Source organism: Ipomoea nil, unplaced genomic scaffold (genome assembly GCF_001879475.1).
Source record: "Ipomoea nil cultivar Tokyo-kokei standard unplaced genomic scaffold, Asagao_1.1 scaffold2826, whole genome shotgun sequence".
In the NCBI taxonomy this organism is placed as follows: Eukaryota; Viridiplantae; Streptophyta; class Magnoliopsida; order Solanales; family Convolvulaceae; genus Ipomoea; species Ipomoea nil.
The window spans coordinates 844,668-864,838 of record NW_017619254.1 but is presented as its reverse complement, the minus strand read 5'-3'; the positions used below and the strand labels follow the sequence as shown (position 1 = coordinate 864,838).

The following is a 20,171-nucleotide window of genomic DNA, read 5'->3' as shown; positions in this document are numbered from 1 at the left end:
TTTCAAATAGCAACGACAAGCATTTTCGTAAATCAAAGCTAATAAAACTCATCATTTATTACAGGTAAAAAAATAAAAAATAAAAATCCTACAATAACCCATCCAATTAGCTAGTTACTGTGTATAAATCTTAAATTTCTTGTGTAAGCTAAGCTACTATATATGGCACACAACAAGCCACCATCACCACCCTATAAAGTAAAAATTGTTTATTTTTTCATTTGTCTTTACTTGAATTTGAAGAGAGATTAATGAAGGATGAAGTATCAGCATGAACGACCAAACTGGGGATCAGCTGATGAGGTTGGGCATCTGGGTTTTGGGTTCCGACATGGTACGAGGAAATGAAAGGAGGATTATAGTAATCAACGAAACTGTTGTCACGCCTGCTAAAGGACACTGACGTTTTGTTGAGCGGTTGTTTTGAGGTTGATGACGAGGAGGATCCACACTGTCTGGGCTGCGTTTGGTAGAACACTTTGGACACCACCAACTCTCCATCTTTCTCCTCTTCGTCCTGCCCGAGGTGGTACTGGTGCATTACCCAATTTGTCTTCTCCGGTTTCCTTTGCCTGCCGTAGTTGGTGTACAGAACCAGGATCTTTTTGTACCCTCTCAGATTAGCTTCCCCAAACACTGCCCTAGTCTTGCCGGTTTTATGCCACCTTGTCTCGCCACCGTCGGCATCCGTGTGCACCTTCCGCCGCTTTCTTGTCCCTGTGGTGTACGCTCTCGACGGCCGGTGAAAGAAATGCCGGACCTGCCCATCCTTGTTCACCCCTGCATGCATGCACCATTCTTGCTTTTAATTTTAGCCATTCACCGTATAATATATAAAAATATAAATATACACTCTTGACAGATAATACATAGACACAAAGTAATTCGCAACCACAATATTACAAATTCCACCTCAAAAAAAAAAAATTATAAATACCTTCAGTCAAACGGAGCGAGTAATATAATATTTATTTGTACTGAAGCATATATATATATATATATATATATATATATATATATATATATATATATATATAATGGGGTTGGGGTGGATGAGGGGGGCAACTGCATGCCCCCATTATCCCCCGATGGATCTGCCCTTGCTAGTGAGATCGAAATATTGGTCTACTTAGTTTCAGACTTTCAGCCAATCAATTATAAATAATCTATGTTGGTTTATTTTTTTGTAATAAGATCACAAGGTGGGATATAACTTAAATTGATTTATCTCTTTATAATAAAGTTACAAAACACGAGTTTTACTTAGTGTACACATTCAAGTAACAGCGGTTTTAGTCAAACATATAATTAAAAGAATTAAACCCAAAATGAAAATGAAAATATGTGTCAAAGTTTGAACCGTTCGGGAGTTGTGACAATAGCCCAACACCCTACAAGTAGACATCAAGATTGACCATCTTAGGAACTTGCAGCAGGTTATTCCTTCAACATGGATTTGAGTACGTAAAAAGCAATCTCAGAACCACAATATTTTACGTTATCCAAACCGCGAAACATGCGAGCATCATCCGCCATAATATACATAAACAAATTGAGGGAAGACACAAGGCTTTAAGGAACAATTGATAGCATTTTGCAAGCAAGAAATACTCATTTGGAAAACACCTGAAATTTGTTGGTTTAATTGACGTATGTATGATATGTCCATCGCAATGTTTTCATTTTCTTCACGAATTGAAATTCTCATATACTATTTAGAGGATTCCACGACATGCAAACCCAAGAAACAAAAAGTAAAAGGAAGCATATCTGCATATATAGCAATTTTTTTATTTTTTTTTGTCCGTTTTAAAACTCATTTTCTGACAAATACATTTGGATAATTTTAGTTTTTAATGAATGTATCAATTATATGTGTCTTTAGTTTATGAAATGGATCATGTAGACCAAAAATTTTCACCATTTGATGTGGTAGTATAAATATGTATTTAATTAATAAATAATTTTTTTTTAACCAGAAAGCGATCAACCAATTTATGATAACTAATAAATAAAAAAGAATTTCATTGTCACATCATATGGTGAAAATTTTGTTGGTCCAAATAGCAATACCCTTATGAAATTGTGCATCTCAAGTGTATATATGCATAGAATTTTGCATTAGTTACACCTATATATTATACTACTCTCAGTAAAAATATAATACTAATTGATCGATAACATACAACCTTCTGTTTAAAATGATTTTTTCTTATTTGTTACATTTCTTTAATCATTCTTATAATTTTAAAGTTTGATTTTAGTATCCTTCCGAATATCTCTTTTGGGACATTATCTTATTTATTTAGAAATATTATTTGTATTGAAGTTTTAGTGATAGTTAATTGTTACATGCATTATTTTTTTTTTTTAACACGTTAAATGCATTATCTTTTAACTATTTGTAATAGAGGGATGGATGCAATTGTAGATGGTGAATTAGGGGGGGAAAAAATTAAAGGACTTAAAAAAAAAAAAGTAGAGTGAAATAGAAAAAAGTATACCAAATATCAAAATTACCCTCAGTGATATTTTAATTACCACACCATTATTATACCTTTTTTCATTATCCCTTAATCAAAAGGTTTAACACAAGAAAAGTAGTTGCACTTGTAGATTTTGATATGTCTCTTGCCCTAATAAGATATATTCGAATATAATATTTGTTCCGTATTGCATATAATAATTAAGAAAATATAAAAATTGCATCTCCTTTTTTTTTTTTTTTTTTTTTTTTTTGAATTAACTAATTTCTTCAATTATTTTGAAAAATAATTTTACCTGGGAGTTTCTCTGGATGAGTATAGCAAATCCCATTTTCACCTTCAATTGTGGGAATGAATTCATCAATAAGAGGATGAAGTTTCCGGCTGTCGGAAACAGACTTCGCCTGCAAATGCTCCAGAATTTCTTGATCGGAAGGATCAAACTTCACGCCGGCGGGTAGACCAGGCAAATCATGTATCCCCTTCATGTTCAAATTTTATTTTCAAATTAAATATGCATCTATAATTTTCCTGTTGAGTTAATTCTGAATTTAGTCCTCTGATATTACTCATTTTCAATTTTAGTCATTGACTTTTAAAACAATCAAATTTAGTACTTGAGTATTAAATTCTTTCTGATTGTGATTCATGATAATTTTTTTTCCTATGTGAATGTTTAATATTGATGGTGAAATTAGAGCAACTAGAAAAAGAAAGTTAAGACTTTAATTTGTATTTTGGGTATAAGAAATAATTGCCACAAGATCAAAATTTTTCAATTTTACTCTCAATATTAACAATTAGAAAAGTTAACGACACATTACAATTAAAAATAATTCAATGCTTAAAAATTAAATTTGATAATTTTAAAAGTTAAAGAACTAAAATTGAAAACAAGTACGGAATTAACTCTTTCCATGCAATATTTATACCTGACTTTCAAGTTGTATGCTATGGCCACATGAAGGGCAAGTCACGCTGCGAATTCTGGAGTCGAACTTCGACGTCGCGACGGCGGCGGAGTTGTTACACCATGTCATATCTGTTGCCGGAGCCGACCTATGCCCATCGCCAACTGAGTTAATTTCTCTTCTCTCCAGCTTAAAGCCTCTTCTTCCTGGGCCTCCCAGAAGCTGAAATATAATGAAAATTTAGGGAGAAAAAAGATAATATTTTTTTAAAAAAAAATAAAAAATAAAAAATGGTACGACTGTAGAAGCACGTTTTAGAGGTAACAAAATCTTTTCTTAAACTTCTTGATTGGTGTTGATGGTGGGAAGGAATTGAATTCCCCTATCTTTTCTGTTTCTCTTTTTCTTGATTGAACAGATCCTGTTTATAATAGAGAGGAAGGAAAGGAGGGTGGAATTTTGCTTGCTATTCTGTGAAAGGAACAAGAGGAATGTATGAATATATTTTTCCTGTTTCCAGATTTTATTTTTAATAAATACTATTTAAAAAAAAAACAATTTAGGTTGCTTGGACGTCAAGTTTGGTTTTGTTTATGTGTATATACACATGTACCAGAATAAATGCAGTTTTGGACTTTCATCACACTTTTGTCTACTATTCTTTGATACTTTCTAATTTCTTTAATTAACAAAGCCAATAAAACGCTTATATGATAACGCGTATCTGCTACTGTTAATTGTCAAACAAAATCATCTTCTCCTCACGTAGAAACTTTTTCTAATTTTTGTTTGAACAACTACTCCTAGAAGTTAATGAATCTGGGAACTTTTTATTTATTTGTTAATGTTTTCATGTGGGGGTGGGGGTAAGTAAACTAAAAATAGTTGGTAAAACCTAATGTGTTTTTATGTTGAAAACCTAATAATAATATATGTGTAAAGAAAACAGTAGGAACGTAGTAGTGGTTATATATATATGTAGAGTGGAGATGGGGCAAAGAGAGGGATTCTTGAAGGACGTTTCACCTCTTTTAGCCACAAGCTAAGATACATCTACAGTGCTTGAGCTTTAGCTGCAGTGTCAACCTAGAGTGCTTCTAAAGTTATATTCACTCTTACTAAAATATATATTCCTCTGTAAAATAGGGTTGGTATTATACCATACATATGCTATACGTTCCAACAAATGTGAAAGTAACAATTCTTGTATAATTAAATAGGGTTGGTATTATATATAGAATACGTATATTCATTGTTATTTATGTAATTGAAAGAGTAGTGTTAAATCTAGTAATTTGGTTCGTTGTTTAGATACTAATACAACTATAAAGTCAGAAGTTTTGGTACGGTGTTTGTACATTTGTAACATGTTAAAGAGTTTTGACTTAAGTCTTTCTTTTAAGTAAGAGTTAAGCTATATGCCTAACGTGTGCTAATGATATGTTATAATCACAATATTGGGTATTTTTTAAAAAAAATCCGATATAATTCCTTTACACACTACTGGAAATTCTGAAATTTCCGACCACCTGAAAATGATCTTAAATTAAATTGATACCAAAAAGTCCAAAAAGTGGTCGGAAATAGCAACAAAGGTTTTTCCGGATACCAAAAGTGGTCGGAACAAGACTTTCAACTTGATTTATGATCACTTTCAGGTGGTCGGAAATTTCAGAATTTCCAGTAGTGACACAAAATGTATTGAAAATGTGAGGACCAATAAATCGTAAGTAAATATGGGATGTACCCAAAGAGTATTGTAGTGTTTCAAAATAAGCTAGTAGCTTCTTAACTTTTTTTCATGTCCTTATTATTTTAAAATGACATCATTTATCCTTCCCAATTAAAATATGCAACTTTCACCGCAATTATTATTATTATTATTATTATTATTATTATTATTATTATTATTATTATTATTAGATGAAGGAGATTCACAATAATATTTCTACTTCATTATGGGATGCTAAATCATGATTATGCTAATAATTTTATTTCAAAATGTTAATTTTTTTAAAGACAAAATGTTAAATTTTAATATATAAACAAATTAATTTAAATTTTATGAAGATGTCCTATTTTGTCTTTTTATATTTATCAATTTATCAAAAAGCTAATTTTACCAAACACTTTCAAGCATAACAGCTAGTTTAACAGCTCTTCAGTTTTTAGCTCCTAGCTTATAACTTTTCAGTTTTCAGCTCATTTTAAACTTTCAGCTACCTTTTCATCTAGATTTGCCAAACATAGCCTATATATTATGGATGACAAAGAAAACATGTAATTATTACTACTTAATTGTTTGCACTACTGAGGTATACAATTACCCATCAAGTATTATATATATTGGGTGTCGAACTCAACTTAGAGATCGGATTGTAAGAATCAAACTCATGACATTTATATATGAAAGTCATATTTCACCCACAATGTATAAATATGACTTGCATTTGGTAGCATGCGGCGCAACCATAGTGCCCAGTCAGACGCGTTAATTTGATGTTTTTTTTTTCCAGATTTGTTTTGTCTTTTTTTTTTTCTTTTCTTTTCTCTTCTCTCCCATCTTCTATTTCTTAGTTACACGTGTAAAAACTTCTCAAAAACTACGATTATTGGTAATGCTCAGATACTAACAAGGGGATGAGAGCAAGGAGAAATTTCTGGGAATGCTTTTAGTTTTACATTATAAAAACTTGTACGCCAGCCGACATTATGTGATTGGATAATAGCATAGGTTGTCTATTCGGTTCACGTTGGAATGTAGTATCCCTATCCCAGCTTCTTAAGGAAGCTACGCAACTTCAATCTTATCCAGGAAGGAAGCTAGCTTTACAAATGGACTTTGGATATCAATCCGATCATGTGAGTCTTTTATTTCATTATTTTTGGGTTGAAATTTATTGCCAAATAATACCGTATTTCTGTTTATAGAAAAAAGCATTCAATCCCCTTATTTTCCTCACTTCTTTGTCAATGTTCCGTTCTTACGGAGTTTGATTAGTTCGCGTTATAATAATTCAATTTCAAATTAATTTCAAACATTTTTTTTTCGTGTTTAATTTATATTTATATACGTAGAATTAAATTTATTTTTGCTTCCAATAGGAACAAAATTTTTGACCTACCCATGCAAGTGAATAATCTTAATGTGCAAGGAACTTTTTTTTTTTTAACATATACCTATGGTAGCCTGGTCACCGAACATAAAAGAATTAAATCTAGACCGATAAAAAAATTATTAAAAAAGTAAAGGTAGTTGATGGTAAATGGTAGATGGATCAAAATTGCACATGTTCTGATAAATTGGAGAGTAATTCTGCAATGGACTAAAACAACTAAACTAGAATAACTAACCTACTACAATTACTTGTTTTTCCTTGAAGTTTTCACAAAATTTTAAAATGCTTAAAATTCAAAGAAGTATTGATTTAGATAATTGAAAATTGTACCTGCAACCATACTCATCAGTAATGTGCATTGAGTAAACTTTTATACAAAAAGAATAAACTGCACTAGGAAGATCATGTATGTGTGAGTAAGTGTGACAAGCATGATTGAATGGGTGTTGACAAAAAATTGAAGTCATGACCTTCTAAGTACGAGAATCATATTTCATCCATTTAGTCACCCTTTCGGGGTTACGAGAGATTTTTTAAAGAAAAATTATAATCAAATTTTGGGTAGGAGATGAACTAAATAAATAAATAAAACTTTATTATTTAACCTAGTGCAGTTTAAGACGTACGTTTATTGTAGCTTCATTGCGTGTAAAGTTGATTGCATTGTGTCAACAGTACCCAAAGTTTCTTCTTGATTTGATCCATCATATTAAGTCAGTAAACTCGGATTAGACTTTTTGTGCACAGAAGCAGGGCCGTCCTTGGGCAAGTTTGCCCAGGGGTGGCGCACAGGGCCCCCAAATTTTGGGGGCCCCTTAATTAAAAAAAAAAAAAAACAAAGTATATATATATATATATTAGGCTTTAGGCGGTGGAAGACTACAAACAAAGCCCAAACCTTTCTTTAGAAAAAACAAAGCAGACATATTAAATAACCTATTAAATATTAGTATATTACCCTAAATCCCTAATCTTAAATATTACGGAGTAGTATATTACTCTAATCTAAAGACTAAACAGCCTAAACTACGACAAATAGAAAGAGAGACCGCATAGGCGCATACGAAAGAGTGAAAGACGATTGACGTGAAGCAGCTAGCCTAGGTATTTAAACTTTTATTTTTTAATTTGAGGGTGCTATTTGTGAATTTTATGTATTTGAATTAATTCAAATATTGAAATATTTAATTTGAATATTTAATTTTAATGTTTGTGTATTTGAACTAAATTAGGAAATTTAAATTTGGGAAAGCCGACTTATTCTACTCGTGTGCTACTGATTCTTCAATTCTCAAACTCTCAAGTTCTTCAATTCTCCTGATAGGTAATTAAAATTACGTATTATTTTACAATTCTTGTTTATTGATTTATTTACATGACTTAATAATTTTGATTTCAGAATAATATATTCAAAAATTCGTTTCTTGATTAATTATTTATTCATAGAGTTTCTAAATAAATTTTTATTTTTTTCTTAGGATTTTATGTCTTCTAGCTAGAAAATATATTCATCTGCGTTTGAGAAGCGTAAAAAGTAAAAAAGAATTGAGCAACTAACCCAATCTCAAAAGGGGGCCTCTTGAAAAATTTATAGGAGCAGTGAGTATATTGAATTCATTGAAACGGTTGGGTTGTTTTCCAAATGCTACTATTACATATCGAATATTATTGACTATCCCAATTACTGTTGCCTCTGTAGAAAGGAGTTTTTCAAAGTTGAAATTGTTGAAATCTTACTTACGATCAAGTATGTTACAAGAGACTCAATGGATTAGCTTTAATCTCTATTGAAAATGACATTTTGGAAGAAGTTGATATCAAAAGTTTGGTGGATGATTTTGCGTCTAAGTGTGCACGATGCATGTCACTTTTTAAATGAAATTTTAGATGTATTTTTTATACAATATTTATATTTTAAAATTTTAACACAACTTTTTGAAAAATTATTATTTATATATAAAAATTACTTGAAAAGGGGGCCCAAATCAAAATATTGCACAGGACCCCAATTTTTATTGGAACGGCCCTGCACAGAAGTGTACGTATAATCCAATGTTAAGTCTCAATGTTAAATTTGTTTAGTTTATCTATTTTATGAATCTCGGAGACAGATTCATGAAGTTCAAGATATAATCTAGTGAAACCAGAAATCTAAATTTTAAAAAATAAATAAATAAGTAGCTAGACTCAACATTCTTGGTCCTTCATGACTAAAGTGCATGTAAACTTACGACTAGAAAAATTGTCCAACAAAACCTTAGCTTGTAAACTAACAAAAGACTGATGTATTCAAATTTCAAAGTCTAATTTAAGGTAAGATATTCTTTGATCCCTTCGTTACAAATGTATGGATTGTGCAAATTAAATTCAAAATTTATATAATTAACTATGATTAAGGTTTTCAAAAAAAAAAAAAAAAAAAAAAAAAAAAACAATGATTAAGGTTGTTTAATGAAAACGAGCTTATTAGTGCTTGTTTCAGACGGTTAGAGTTTAATTAAATACCCCAAGTCTGCCTGGTATAGTTGTATTATTTTAGTACACTTTCCATATTTTTTTGTTTGCTTCTTGTGATATTTAAATACAAAAATAGCGTTCCTCCCACTTGAACTTTTTTTTTTTTTTTTTGGTGGTGGTGGTGGCGCACTATTTTTTGTTATTATTATTATTTTTCCTAATAGGCCAGGATACTTAGTATGGACATGCCTATAATATATAAATTCAAGAAGAAAGTTTTGTGAGTCCAATTAGAACATGTCCAACGTAACCTAGATACAGACAAGGTCAACCCACCAACTAGACTCCAAGATAAGCAGGTCTACACAATTTTCGCGCATAAATAGGAATTTTACATATACTTTCATTTCCTACTTTATTTTCTACTTCTTATAATGTGTCACGCTTTAATTGCTTAACTTAATGAGGTAGGTCATGATTTTTATCTCTTCATTTTTTTCCTCTAATAAAATTTAAACATATAGTAGAAGTTATACTCCATGGAGTCCATCTATCATTTTTGCATAAGCCTAGTTCACGTATCATGCTTGGTTAGCCATTGTATGAGAGTTGTGTAATTATGGGATGACAAATGTTCCATGTGGAAGGGTCTCAATCAATAAGACGGGTGGAATAATGAAAATTTGGGTCTTATAGTATATGCGCTTAGCAATATTATTTAATTTCCTACAAATTATCTATTACAATTTTTTCTATAAAGTATTACATTTATGTTATAAAGTATTTATATAAGACAACTTAAAATATTGATTATATATGCAATTATGCTATGTAATGACACTTTATTTCCAGTAAATTGTCTATTATAATTTTTCTATAAAGTACTATATTTATGCTATAAAGTATTATATAAGGCTTAAAGTATTGATGATATCTGCGATTATGTTATGTTGTTACTTTATTCCATGCAAAATGTGTATTACACTATTACATTTATGCTATAAAATATTACATATAAGGCTTAAAGTATTATATCTACAATTTTGTTACATTACTATTACTTTATTTTTTGCAAATTATCTAATATAGTTTTGCTACTTGATGATATCTACAATTTTGTTATATTACTTTGTTTCCTACAACTTATATATTATAGTTTTACTATATATAAAATATTGCATTTATGAAATAAAGTATTATATATAATGCTTAAAATGTTGATTAATTATATCTACAATCCTATTATATTATTATTTTATTTTGTACAAATTGTCTATTACAATCAGGGCCGGTTTTTAGATTTTGGTGGCCCCGTTTTGACAAATAAATGATGTCCTACCAAAATCACAATCTTTAAAATCAATACAATAATTTTTTCTAATAATAATAATAATTATATAGTAAAATGTTGTTGATAATAAATGAGGTCCTACCAAAATCACAATCTTTAAAATCAATACAATAATTTTTTCTAATAATAATAATAATATAGTAAAATGTTATTGTGCGCAAAGAAAAAAACAAAAGACATATTTAGCTACAAGATTTGAACCTCTGACCTCCAAACTAAAACACAATATACACATATTTTTACCATTTCTCTATAGAGCCTTTTAAATATAATTGAAAACTTTTATTCTTTATTTCTAAACTAGCTAGGTAAAAATTAAATATTGGACGCTTTAAAATTTGGGGCCCTGTACCGTAGCCTAGCTTGCACAGCCTAAAATCCGGCCCTGATTACAATCTTGTTATAAAGTACAACATTTATGATATAAAGTATTATATATATAATGCTTAAAGTATTGATTATATCTGTAATTTTGTTATGACTTATTTTTATTAGATCCGATCCGTCACATTTATTGAGATTTGAGACCCATTATACCAATCCTTATTGGATATGGAATTCAATCATTGTATTGTGTCAACCCTTTTGGTTTATGTACTTACATATATACTTAGTTCAAACTGAGAAGATAAACTGATAGCTCTCATAAAAAGTTTTGTTTTTTTTTTTGTTTTTTTTTTTTGTGAAACAAAAGTTAAGCTTAGAACTTTGTATTACTAAACTAACTGTTTGACCAACTTGGTTTGTGTACCATTATTTTTCTAAACAATTAATAAAAATAAAATAAAAATAAAAACTTCATACGTTTTATTTTCATGTTTATATCCTTATCTTTGTTTTTTTGGAGTGACGAAGGAAACCTACAACTGCTACCCGAAGGTATGTACTAAGTAAACCTTTGCATTATATATGACTCTAGTCGGTAAATGATCACAATAAGATAAATTCATTATAAATTTTTCATAGTTGATCGACTCATATTCTTATTTTTATCTTTGCTAACTCTTTATTCTCCAAATGAATTATGAATATAGTGAAGGAAAAGGAAGAAAATAAAAAATTTACAATCACTACTCGATGGTATGTATGCATTAGATACATTCGTACCATGCGCGACAGATTCAACAAAATAGGATATTGACAAGAAATTGTGATAAAATAATCATGTTTTACATACTCGGTGCAATGAAATATATTTTTTTATGCTAAACGATGCTGTCAGTGATTTTTTATTCGATATTTGTGTGTTACCCAAGTTAAGATAACGACTGATTTGAGCTCACATTTCCTGCCAAAGGTGATATAGATGCTGAAACTCTGAAAGACATGACTTTATATTGAGGAGACTGGAAAATAAAATAAGAATTTTAACGATGATTTTTTCTGTCACTTTCAAAATCTTTCTTAATCAGATTTATTCTGAAATAGTTTGTACTAATGATTTAATACCAAACTGGTTAGCTAATGATTTTCTCTTAATTTTCTATCCAGTGCTATTTTTAGGCATTATGGGCCAATAGATTTCCGCCAGGCCCACAATTGCATTCGGCCCATAGCTCCATACATTTGAGCCCTCAACTTTTATTACCGCAAATTATGCCGGGCAACCGAATGCACCATGCGCATGGTGCAAACGATGCAAAACAACGTTGTTTTGATTAAAAATATGCGTCCCACTTAAAAACAAAATCAGGTTCAATTTCCGGCAATAGCATTTTTATATATCCATAAATTCATAACTATATATCCACAAATTCATAACTATATATCCACAGTGGATGAATGAAGTAAAAATCCACAATGAATGAACTAAATATCTCCAATGAATGAACTAAGTATCCACAATGATTGAATTAAATATCCACAATGAATGAACTAAATATCCATAAATTCATAACTATATATCCAGAAATTCATAACTATATATCCATAAATTCATAAATATATATCCACTGTGAATGAATGAAGTAAATATCAACAATGAATGAACTAAATATCCATAAATTCATAACTATATATCCAAATATTCATAACTATATATCTAGAAATTCATAACTATATATCCACAATAATGCTATTGCCGAGAATTGAACCTGATTTTTTTTTTTTAAGTGGGACGCGCGTTTTTAGTCAAAACAACGTCGTTTTGCATCGTATGCACCATGCGCATGGTGCATTCGGTTGCACAGCATAACTATTGTTTTATTACATCCCCATATGTAATCCTCATATTATCATTTTCTCTATCATTAGTAATTTTTAGACATTTTATTCAATTTTTTGACCAAATATTACTTGAAATTTGTCAAAAAAAAAAAAAAAAAAAAAAAAAGTTAAGTTAGGTGATGTCTTGACATGAAACTCGTCAAAATAACTAAAAGTGATAAAAATTTAAAATCATCCGTTAATAGTGAAAAATGACAATCGATGACTATAACTCTATAAGTATAAATGTATAAAAATTTAAGGAATAAAAGTAAAAATTACTAATACGACTTATTATTATTATTATTATTATTATTATTATTATTATTATTATTATTATTATTATTATTATTATTATTTTGGTATAGTGCATTTTGCAAGATGAAACTACTCCACCAAGCATTAGTCTAACCAATCTAGATGCTCCAAACAAACATTACTCAACACAAATATTCAAGTAGATTCTCTTAACACTTGTCCGTCACATAGTGTCTTTCTAGTACAATTTATCTTAATTTGCAGGCTATTACACATAAGCGGAACTTATGTATCATGCATGCTTCAAAAAGTGGTTTCAATTTCTCTAGTCATGCAACAATATATATATTCAAGATACTTTAGTTTTCCTCCCAAATACTCTGTCGGGTCGGGGTATGGGGGGCCCTTAGGATTGAGGTTCAGCCTTTTGGAAGATACTTTAGTTTTGAGAAGATTTGTCTTGTTCCTGTGTATATTTTATTTCTTTATACGATTAGTCTCACAGTTTATAACAACAAATTTGACTTAATTAGTTGACGGGTAAATTTTGAAAGGGTGCAATGAACAAGAAGGCAACATTGCAACAATATAGTATCGTAGGTTGTGGGTAATTAAGGAAAGACATTAGACATGGCGTTCTACGTTATCCAGACTGAGAATTTTATATATATATATATATATATATATATATATATATATATATACTGTTCCAACCACCATTGCCGTTTTGCCAAAGCAATCTAACCTACTGGAGCAGACTGATGGCTGCCTCTTTCAAGTTGGTTAAAGATAGCATCTTTACTTTTTTAATTAACAAAATAAAATAAAATAATTGCATGCATATTCTACGTTACTATCTAGCTACTTTCACAGTACAATAAATTCCCCCATCAGAACGATGCATGTTCTTTCATTTTCTTTTTGGAAATTCAAAAATAATCATTGTGATTGATGATCATATGATCTGAACTATTTTTAATATATATATATATATATATATATATATATATATATATATATATATATATATATATATATATATATATATATATATATATATATATATATATATATATAGAGAGAGAGAGAGAGAGAGAGAGAGAGTAAGGTTCAAGTGCGACAATGTCCTTAGGTGCGGCGTCATCAATAGTTCAACAAATATACACCATCAACGTTAGAAAAATGCACCACAAAAACACACACAAATTAGGTACGCATCGCCAAAAACACACCATTAGGTGTGAGTAAAAACACCATACAGTGTTCAGAAATACATCATTGGGGTGTGGTGAGTTATATGGTGTATTTTTTTTTTTTGATCTGTTGTGTATTTTTTGATTTTTTTTTTTTTTTTTACACTTCATTGTGGTGTGTTTCCCTTACACTTTTGGTGCATGTTGTTAACACTATTAATGTATTTTGAAATTCCGCCACACCTTAAGGACATCACTGCATTTGAACTTTTTCATATATATAGTCATAAGAAACAATAATTATTCATGCACCAACGTTATCATATTATTTTTGAGTGTACAAAAAACTCGCAATTAAAAAAAAAATACCATGCTAAGTTTAATTGAGAGTGTTACGTTGTTTAAAATTAAATTCATAACCTTCTAGTTATGAAAATTATTATATATGCTTCATTTACTCACTAGGTCATTCTTTCCGAAGCAAAAATAAAGCAAATTATTAATCACAGAGCTCATTAATATGTCGCACCATTTAAAATGTTTGAACTTCTAATCTTTTAATAATTGCATTAGCTATGCACTTACAAACTAGAAGGAGAAATGGTCAAATAAACCATTAAACTTTATATGAAAAAAATAATTAGACTCATAACTTTAAAAAGTTACAATTAAACACATTAAACTTGTCATTTTGTGTATCTGGACATAATAGCAGGTTATTTATCGATAACACTTGATAATTAAGACTTTGGCAACCGAAACTTGCAACTGACAACCGTTGAATGGTCACCGATCACCTTCTTCCTTGATTTGAGGAAGATGACCTCCTATTACCTTATTCAATTACGAAGGCGATCGGCGACGTAAATCACCGGTTATGATTATTGAAGACCTTTTTTTTTTTTGAATACTACTGACTCTATTGGAAATCTAATTATTGGTGAATAAGTGAATAATTGATTATTGGGCTCAGATATACAAAAAATAACAAATTGATGTATTTACAAATTCCTAAATAAAAATCTAAAACCTCCTACCTGCCACTACTATATCCTACTATCACACCATTGTCTGATTGTCGTTCATGTTTGATTCAAATACTCACTAAAATTATTCAACAACTGGACTCGTGCTCATGATATACCAACTACCAACACAGCAAATTTCATTCTCGATTTTGTTATGATCAATTTCTTTTATAGAAATTGAAATATATATAGATTAATTACCAGATGTCCTGCAAAATCTACAATGCAACAAAACGTGAAGAAGACAAGAGGACCCAAGTAGTTAATGGAGGGGGCCATAGTAGACCAACCTTAATAATTGGCATTCATTCCTTATCTCTTTCATGCATATGTACACTGTACATCGTACACGGTACACCAAACATTACAAAACTCGTCACTGTATAAATCCTTGTCCACAAAAAGGCAATTCCCTCGTCCAAACAGGAACAAGGTAAATTAGCGACTGATGCTTACAAGGAGTCCACTACGTTGAGTATAACCCTAACACTGAAACTGTCAATGCTCAATTTTATATATATATACCTTCAATCGAGCACCAATAAGTAACAACCAATCTAATACTGTTACATAACAGGAATGCATCTAGAACTAAACATATACAAAAGAGGTCAGCCACAGATATCCTTAACATGAAATGTCTTATAAACCCTAGTAGTGTTATTATAGTATGTATGTATTCCCAAAATTTCACCCCTAGGATAGTTCAAATTTTCCCCTTTTCGTGTGGTCCTTTGTATTAGAATTCTTGTAGTTTCCTCATTTAGGGTAGTAATAATACTATACCAACCAACTGACAATTTTGTTCATTCCAGCACATTAAAAAAAATTCACCACAACAAACAATGCTGGGGGACATCAGATCAGAGAGTACTGTTTAATACTACTTTTAGCTTCACCTTCATTGTAGAACACAAGTACAAAACCTTAAATGCATACAACTTGTTCAAACTAGGAACAGGAATATTGGGAGCAAAGTTTTGTCGTTGAGTAATTTACAGATTACACTATGCAATTCAAGCAAGCACACTTCAATTCCTGAAGTGATTAATTTTCTGCTCTCCTTTCCTGCTGTGAGATGAACAAGATCGAATCCATGATGAGATGGGCGGGCGGGGGCTTGGCTTCGACCTCGATCTCTAAGCTACACTTCCGTTGTCTGAGGCATCCTCGTAGTAGTAAGGCGTGAGTTTGCCATCCTTGGAGCCCGACTTGGGGTGGTTTGCAGCGCCGATTTCTTGCAGCATCTTCACCACGCGTCTCATGGAGGGTCGGTTGATGGGGAGAGGGCTGGTGCAGAGGAGGCCTATGTTCAGGGCTTTGCAGATTTCCTCCTTGAAACAAGTCTCGAGTTTTGGATCAATCACATGGTCGACGCCCTTCTGGTCTAACGTGATGCATACCCACTTCACCAGATCCTTTTCCCCGAATTCAGGATCAACGGGGAGCCTCCCCGTGGCTAACTCCAGAATCACCACCCCAAAACTGTATATATCGCTCTTCTCGTTCACTCTAAGTGTATAGGCATACTCTGCAATCCAAACACAACTTTTTCGGGTTGAGAATATTAATGATATGGTATAAAAGTAGTAAAGTACAGATAAGTTGGGACAAAGAACATAGTTATTATATTAGGTAGGAATAAATCTGTGTAGGATCAGACTAAAATACTAAATTATCCACAGCTATCCCTTTAACTTCTAGACAGCTTCACATGGGAAACAAAGAATATAATCCTCTTTAAGTCTTACCATCCTAAGATCATAGTATATCATATATTGCAACAATCGTCACCACTAGCACCAACAAGTAGTATCACAACAGAAGTATAGGTTTGAAACACTAGAAATGTGACAATTTGTATATAAATGCCAACCTAAAGCGATACGAGATTAAGAGATCATTGCAAAAGTAGGGAGAATTATTTCCATACCTGGTGCAATATAGCCACACGAGCCTACAACTCGAGACATGGATTTCGTTCCTTTTTCGTTTGCATCGACCACCTTGGCTATCCCGAAGTCAGCAACTCGAGCGCCAAAATCCCCATCTAGGAGTATATTATTCGACTTCACATCTCTGTGGACGATTGGGGGAGCACAATCGTGGTGAAGATAGGAGAGCCCCTCTGCAGCATCCATGGCGATTTTATACCTCATAGGCCAATCCAGGAGGCCGCTTTTGCTGCTGTGTAGCAAATCGCCCAAGCTCCCGTTGGGCATGTACTCGTAAACCAAAAGCTTGCAATCTCGTGTAATACATGAACAAAATAGCTTAACAATGTTCTTATGCCTAATCTTCCCCAATGTCTCGATCTCTGCTTCAAACCCGTCGTCTTGAGAACCGCCTTTCTCAATGTCACTGCTCTCGTCAGCTAGCTTCAAATTCTTCTCGATCTTCTTCACAGCAACCACCTCGCCATTGCCCAGCACAACCTTGTAAACCTTTCCAGACAACCCGCTTCCAATGACATTATCTTCATCAAGACCTTCCAATATCTCGTACTCATCGAAACCTAATTTATGAAACGACATCAAGGACCATTTGGATCGATCTATAGCCCGTTTCGCCTTCTTGAAATTCATATACTTCCAATAGAACCACATAACTCCCACGATAAGCACCAGCCCAGCAAGCACAAAGATCGATCTCAATAACCAAGCATAACCAGTGTTTTTCCTCTCATCTCTCCCATCACACAACCCCTCGATGTCTCCACACAACCCAGAATTCCCCAGAAAGCTATTCTTATACATTGCCTTAGCATACAAAGACGGAATATCACCGGAGAGGTGATTGTTAGACAAGTTAAACTGATTAAGCTTCAAATTTTGTAATTCCACAGGAATTTTCCCTGAAAACTGGTTTCCTGATAAATCAAGATAATTCAAAACAGACAAACTACCAATTTCTTGAGGAATATTCCCAGAAAAACCATTATTTGCTAAGTTTAATTCATTCAACTTCTTCCAAGAATGAATTCCATGAGGAAGCTCACCAGATAGTTGATTGTTGTGAAGATCCAATCTTCCCAGCTGACCAAGATTCACCATGGTGGAAGGTAAAGGCCCGGAAAACTGATTTTCATCGCCCAGAAAATCAAGAAGTTTATCAAGAAAACCAATCTCCTCCGGAATGGTACCGGAAAATCTGTTCTTTGACAAAAACAAAGCCGACAAATTTGCAGCACCGGCTATGGTTTTTGCAATTTCACCGGAAAATGAGTTGCCGGCCAGGTCAAGCAAGGAGACATGGGGCAATCCCCATAAGCCGGTGGGAACGTTGCCGGAAAGTTTGTTGTGCGACAGTCTTACACGTCGTAAGCTCCGGCATTGGCCCAGACTTGCCGGAATTTCGCCGGAGAGGGAATTATATATCATCATCGCCTCCTCCAGAGAACCCAACCCACACAAATTTTCCGGGATTTCACCGGAGAAATCATTTTCCGAAACATCAATCCAGAGTAAAGACGAGTTTTTACCGAGATTTTTCGGTAAACTTCCTTTCAGATGATTGCGAAAGAGGCGTAACTCATATAGATTCGGGGAATTTGCAATGCTCTCCGGTAACTCACCTTCTAATTGGTTCTCATAGAGATTGAGTGACTCGAGCGGCAACTCGCATAGCTCATTAGGAATGGTTCCGGCCAACTGGTTCATGGACACGTCGATACGTCTCAGCGCCGTCATCTTCGACCACCCCGTCGCCGGAAGTTCTCCCGTAAACGAGTTATTGTAGAGTTCAATTTGCTGGGCGCTGGTTAACTCGGTGAGCCAAATCGGAACAGGGCCGGTCAACTTGTTCGAAGCCACGTCGAAATCAACGAGCTTGGTGAGCCGACTCAACGAGTCAGGAATCTCCCCGATTAAGTTGCACTCTGTGAGCCAGAAGTACTCGAGATTCGTGAGGTTTCCGAGCTCAGGCGGGATCCGACCCGGCGAAAACTGGTTGTATGACAGATTCAGCTGTTTCAGACTCGAAATGTTCCCGAGAAAAGCCGGAATAGTACCTTGAATCAAATTCTGAACCAGCCCCAGCACCTCAAGTTTCTGGAACGACCCGAAGCTCGCCGGAATGTCGCCGGAAAAATTGTTCCCCGTCAGGTCAAGATATTTCAAGTTGGGCAGCTCAGGCAAGCTCGCCGGAAGCGACCCAGTCAAGTAATTCTGAGCCAAATCCAGGTGCTCCAAGGCCTCACAAGCCGACAACCCATCAGGAAGAGTCGAACCTATCGAGTTATTATACAACGAAATAAACCTCAAATTCTTAAGCCGGCAAAGAACCACCGGAAAAGGCCCAGCAATGTTAGCATTAGAAAGCTCCAGTCTTGTCACAGACCCAGACCCCAAGTCACACCCAACACCAAACCACTGACACGGCGAGTTGTCCCGGTCATTCCAGCCCGAAAGCACGCCGTCCGGGTCGTCCAACCCGAGCTTCGCTCTGTGCAGGTAAAGAACTTCTTGGTTGAGCGAGAAAACGAAGCTGGGGAAGACGAGAAAAGCAACAAAGATTTGGAAAAGCATTTCGATTTTTCGAAAGCTTGTGCCTTTAGAGAAGAATGAGAGTTAGTAGCAGCAGAAAAAGAAGGTGCTTTTATGTCCTTGATGATGCGAAGAAGAAGAAGAAGAAAAGATGAACATGAGAAAAATATTGTTTCCGCTTATAAAATCTAAAAAGGCAGTGATTGATCTGATATCTGATATCAAGTATACGAATTGCTTATATATACACAAATACAGACTGTCTATACTGAGGGAGTTATGATGAACAACACTACGGGGGCGTTTGGTTCAGGTTATATAACATAACCAAGGGAATGTGACATTCCAAAGCTCACATTCCTATGTTTGGTTCACATTATCTCAGGGAATCTAACATTCCCCAGGAATGTCACATTCCCTCCACATAGGATTTTGAAGGGAATGTGATTCCCTTCAATTTCTAAGGTTATGTAAGATAACCTTGGTTATGTTAGTTTATTACACACGCACACACACACACACACACACATATATATATATATATATATATATATATATATATATATATATATATATATATAATTATTTTTGTAATTATATATTTTTTATTTTTATTATGTTAGATTAGCATATAAAATAATTTTTTTTCTCAAGTTCAATATTTTAGATAATATTTTAA

At 32.9% G+C, this 20,171-nt stretch overlaps 2 protein-coding genes across 4 annotated transcripts; both read right to left on the bottom strand.

The window, feature by feature from the left end:
• Positions 1 to 28: 28 nt before the first annotated feature.
• LOC109159319 (NAC domain-containing protein 73-like) lies at positions 29 to 3,895 on the bottom strand. Of its 3 annotated transcripts, none has more exons than XM_019307446.1 (4): positions 3,709 to 3,895; positions 3,419 to 3,619; positions 2,782 to 2,968; positions 29 to 780 (listed from the first exon to the last, which is right to left on the bottom strand). In XM_019307446.1, exons 2-4 carry the CDS (start codon positions 3,524 to 3,526, stop codon positions 218 to 220), a joined length of 858 nt encoding a protein of 285 aa, XP_019162991.1. In that variant the 5' UTR covers positions 3,527 to 3,619; positions 3,709 to 3,895; the 3' UTR covers positions 29 to 217. The 3 variants fall into 3 exon arrangements, with proteins under 3 accessions (XP_019162991.1, XP_019162992.1, XP_019162990.1); XM_019307447.1 differs by having other exon boundaries at positions 3,723 to 3,895; XM_019307445.1 differs by having other exon boundaries at positions 3,419 to 3,895.
• An 11,896-nt stretch (positions 3,896 to 15,791) lies between these two features.
• Positions 15,792 to 19,743, bottom strand: LOC109159095 (receptor-like protein kinase HSL1). The gene is made up of 2 exons (XM_019307113.1): positions 16,942 to 19,743; positions 15,792 to 16,539 (listed from the first exon to the last, which is right to left on the bottom strand). Exons 1-2 carry the CDS (start codon positions 19,532 to 19,534, stop codon positions 16,148 to 16,150), a joined length of 2,985 nt encoding a protein of 994 aa, XP_019162658.1. The 5' UTR covers positions 19,535 to 19,743; the 3' UTR covers positions 15,792 to 16,147.
• Between the last annotated feature and the right edge of the window lie 428 nt (positions 19,744 to 20,171).

Bases quoted from the DNA above. Each gene is read 5' to 3' on its own strand.
- LOC109159319 (XM_019307445.1), bottom strand. From the start codon at position 3,526: ATGACATGGTGTAACAACTCCGCCGCCGTCGCGACGTCGAAGTTCGAC. The intron at 2,969-3,418 runs GTATAAATATTG...TTGAACATGAAG, and splicing joins GCATACAACTTGAAAGTCAG to GGGATACATGATTTGCCTGG. The intron at 781-2,781 runs GTAAAATTATTT...GCATGCATGCAG, and splicing joins TCATCCAGAGAAACTCCCAG to GGGTGAACAAGGATGGGCAG.
- LOC109159095 (XM_019307113.1), bottom strand. From the start codon at position 19,534: ATGCTTTTCCAAATCTTTGTTGCTTTTCTCGTCTTCCCCAGCTTCGTT. The intron at 16,540-16,941 runs GTATGGAAATAA...TTTGGATTGCAG, and splicing joins GTGTGGCTATATTGCACCAG to AGTATGCCTATACACTTAGA.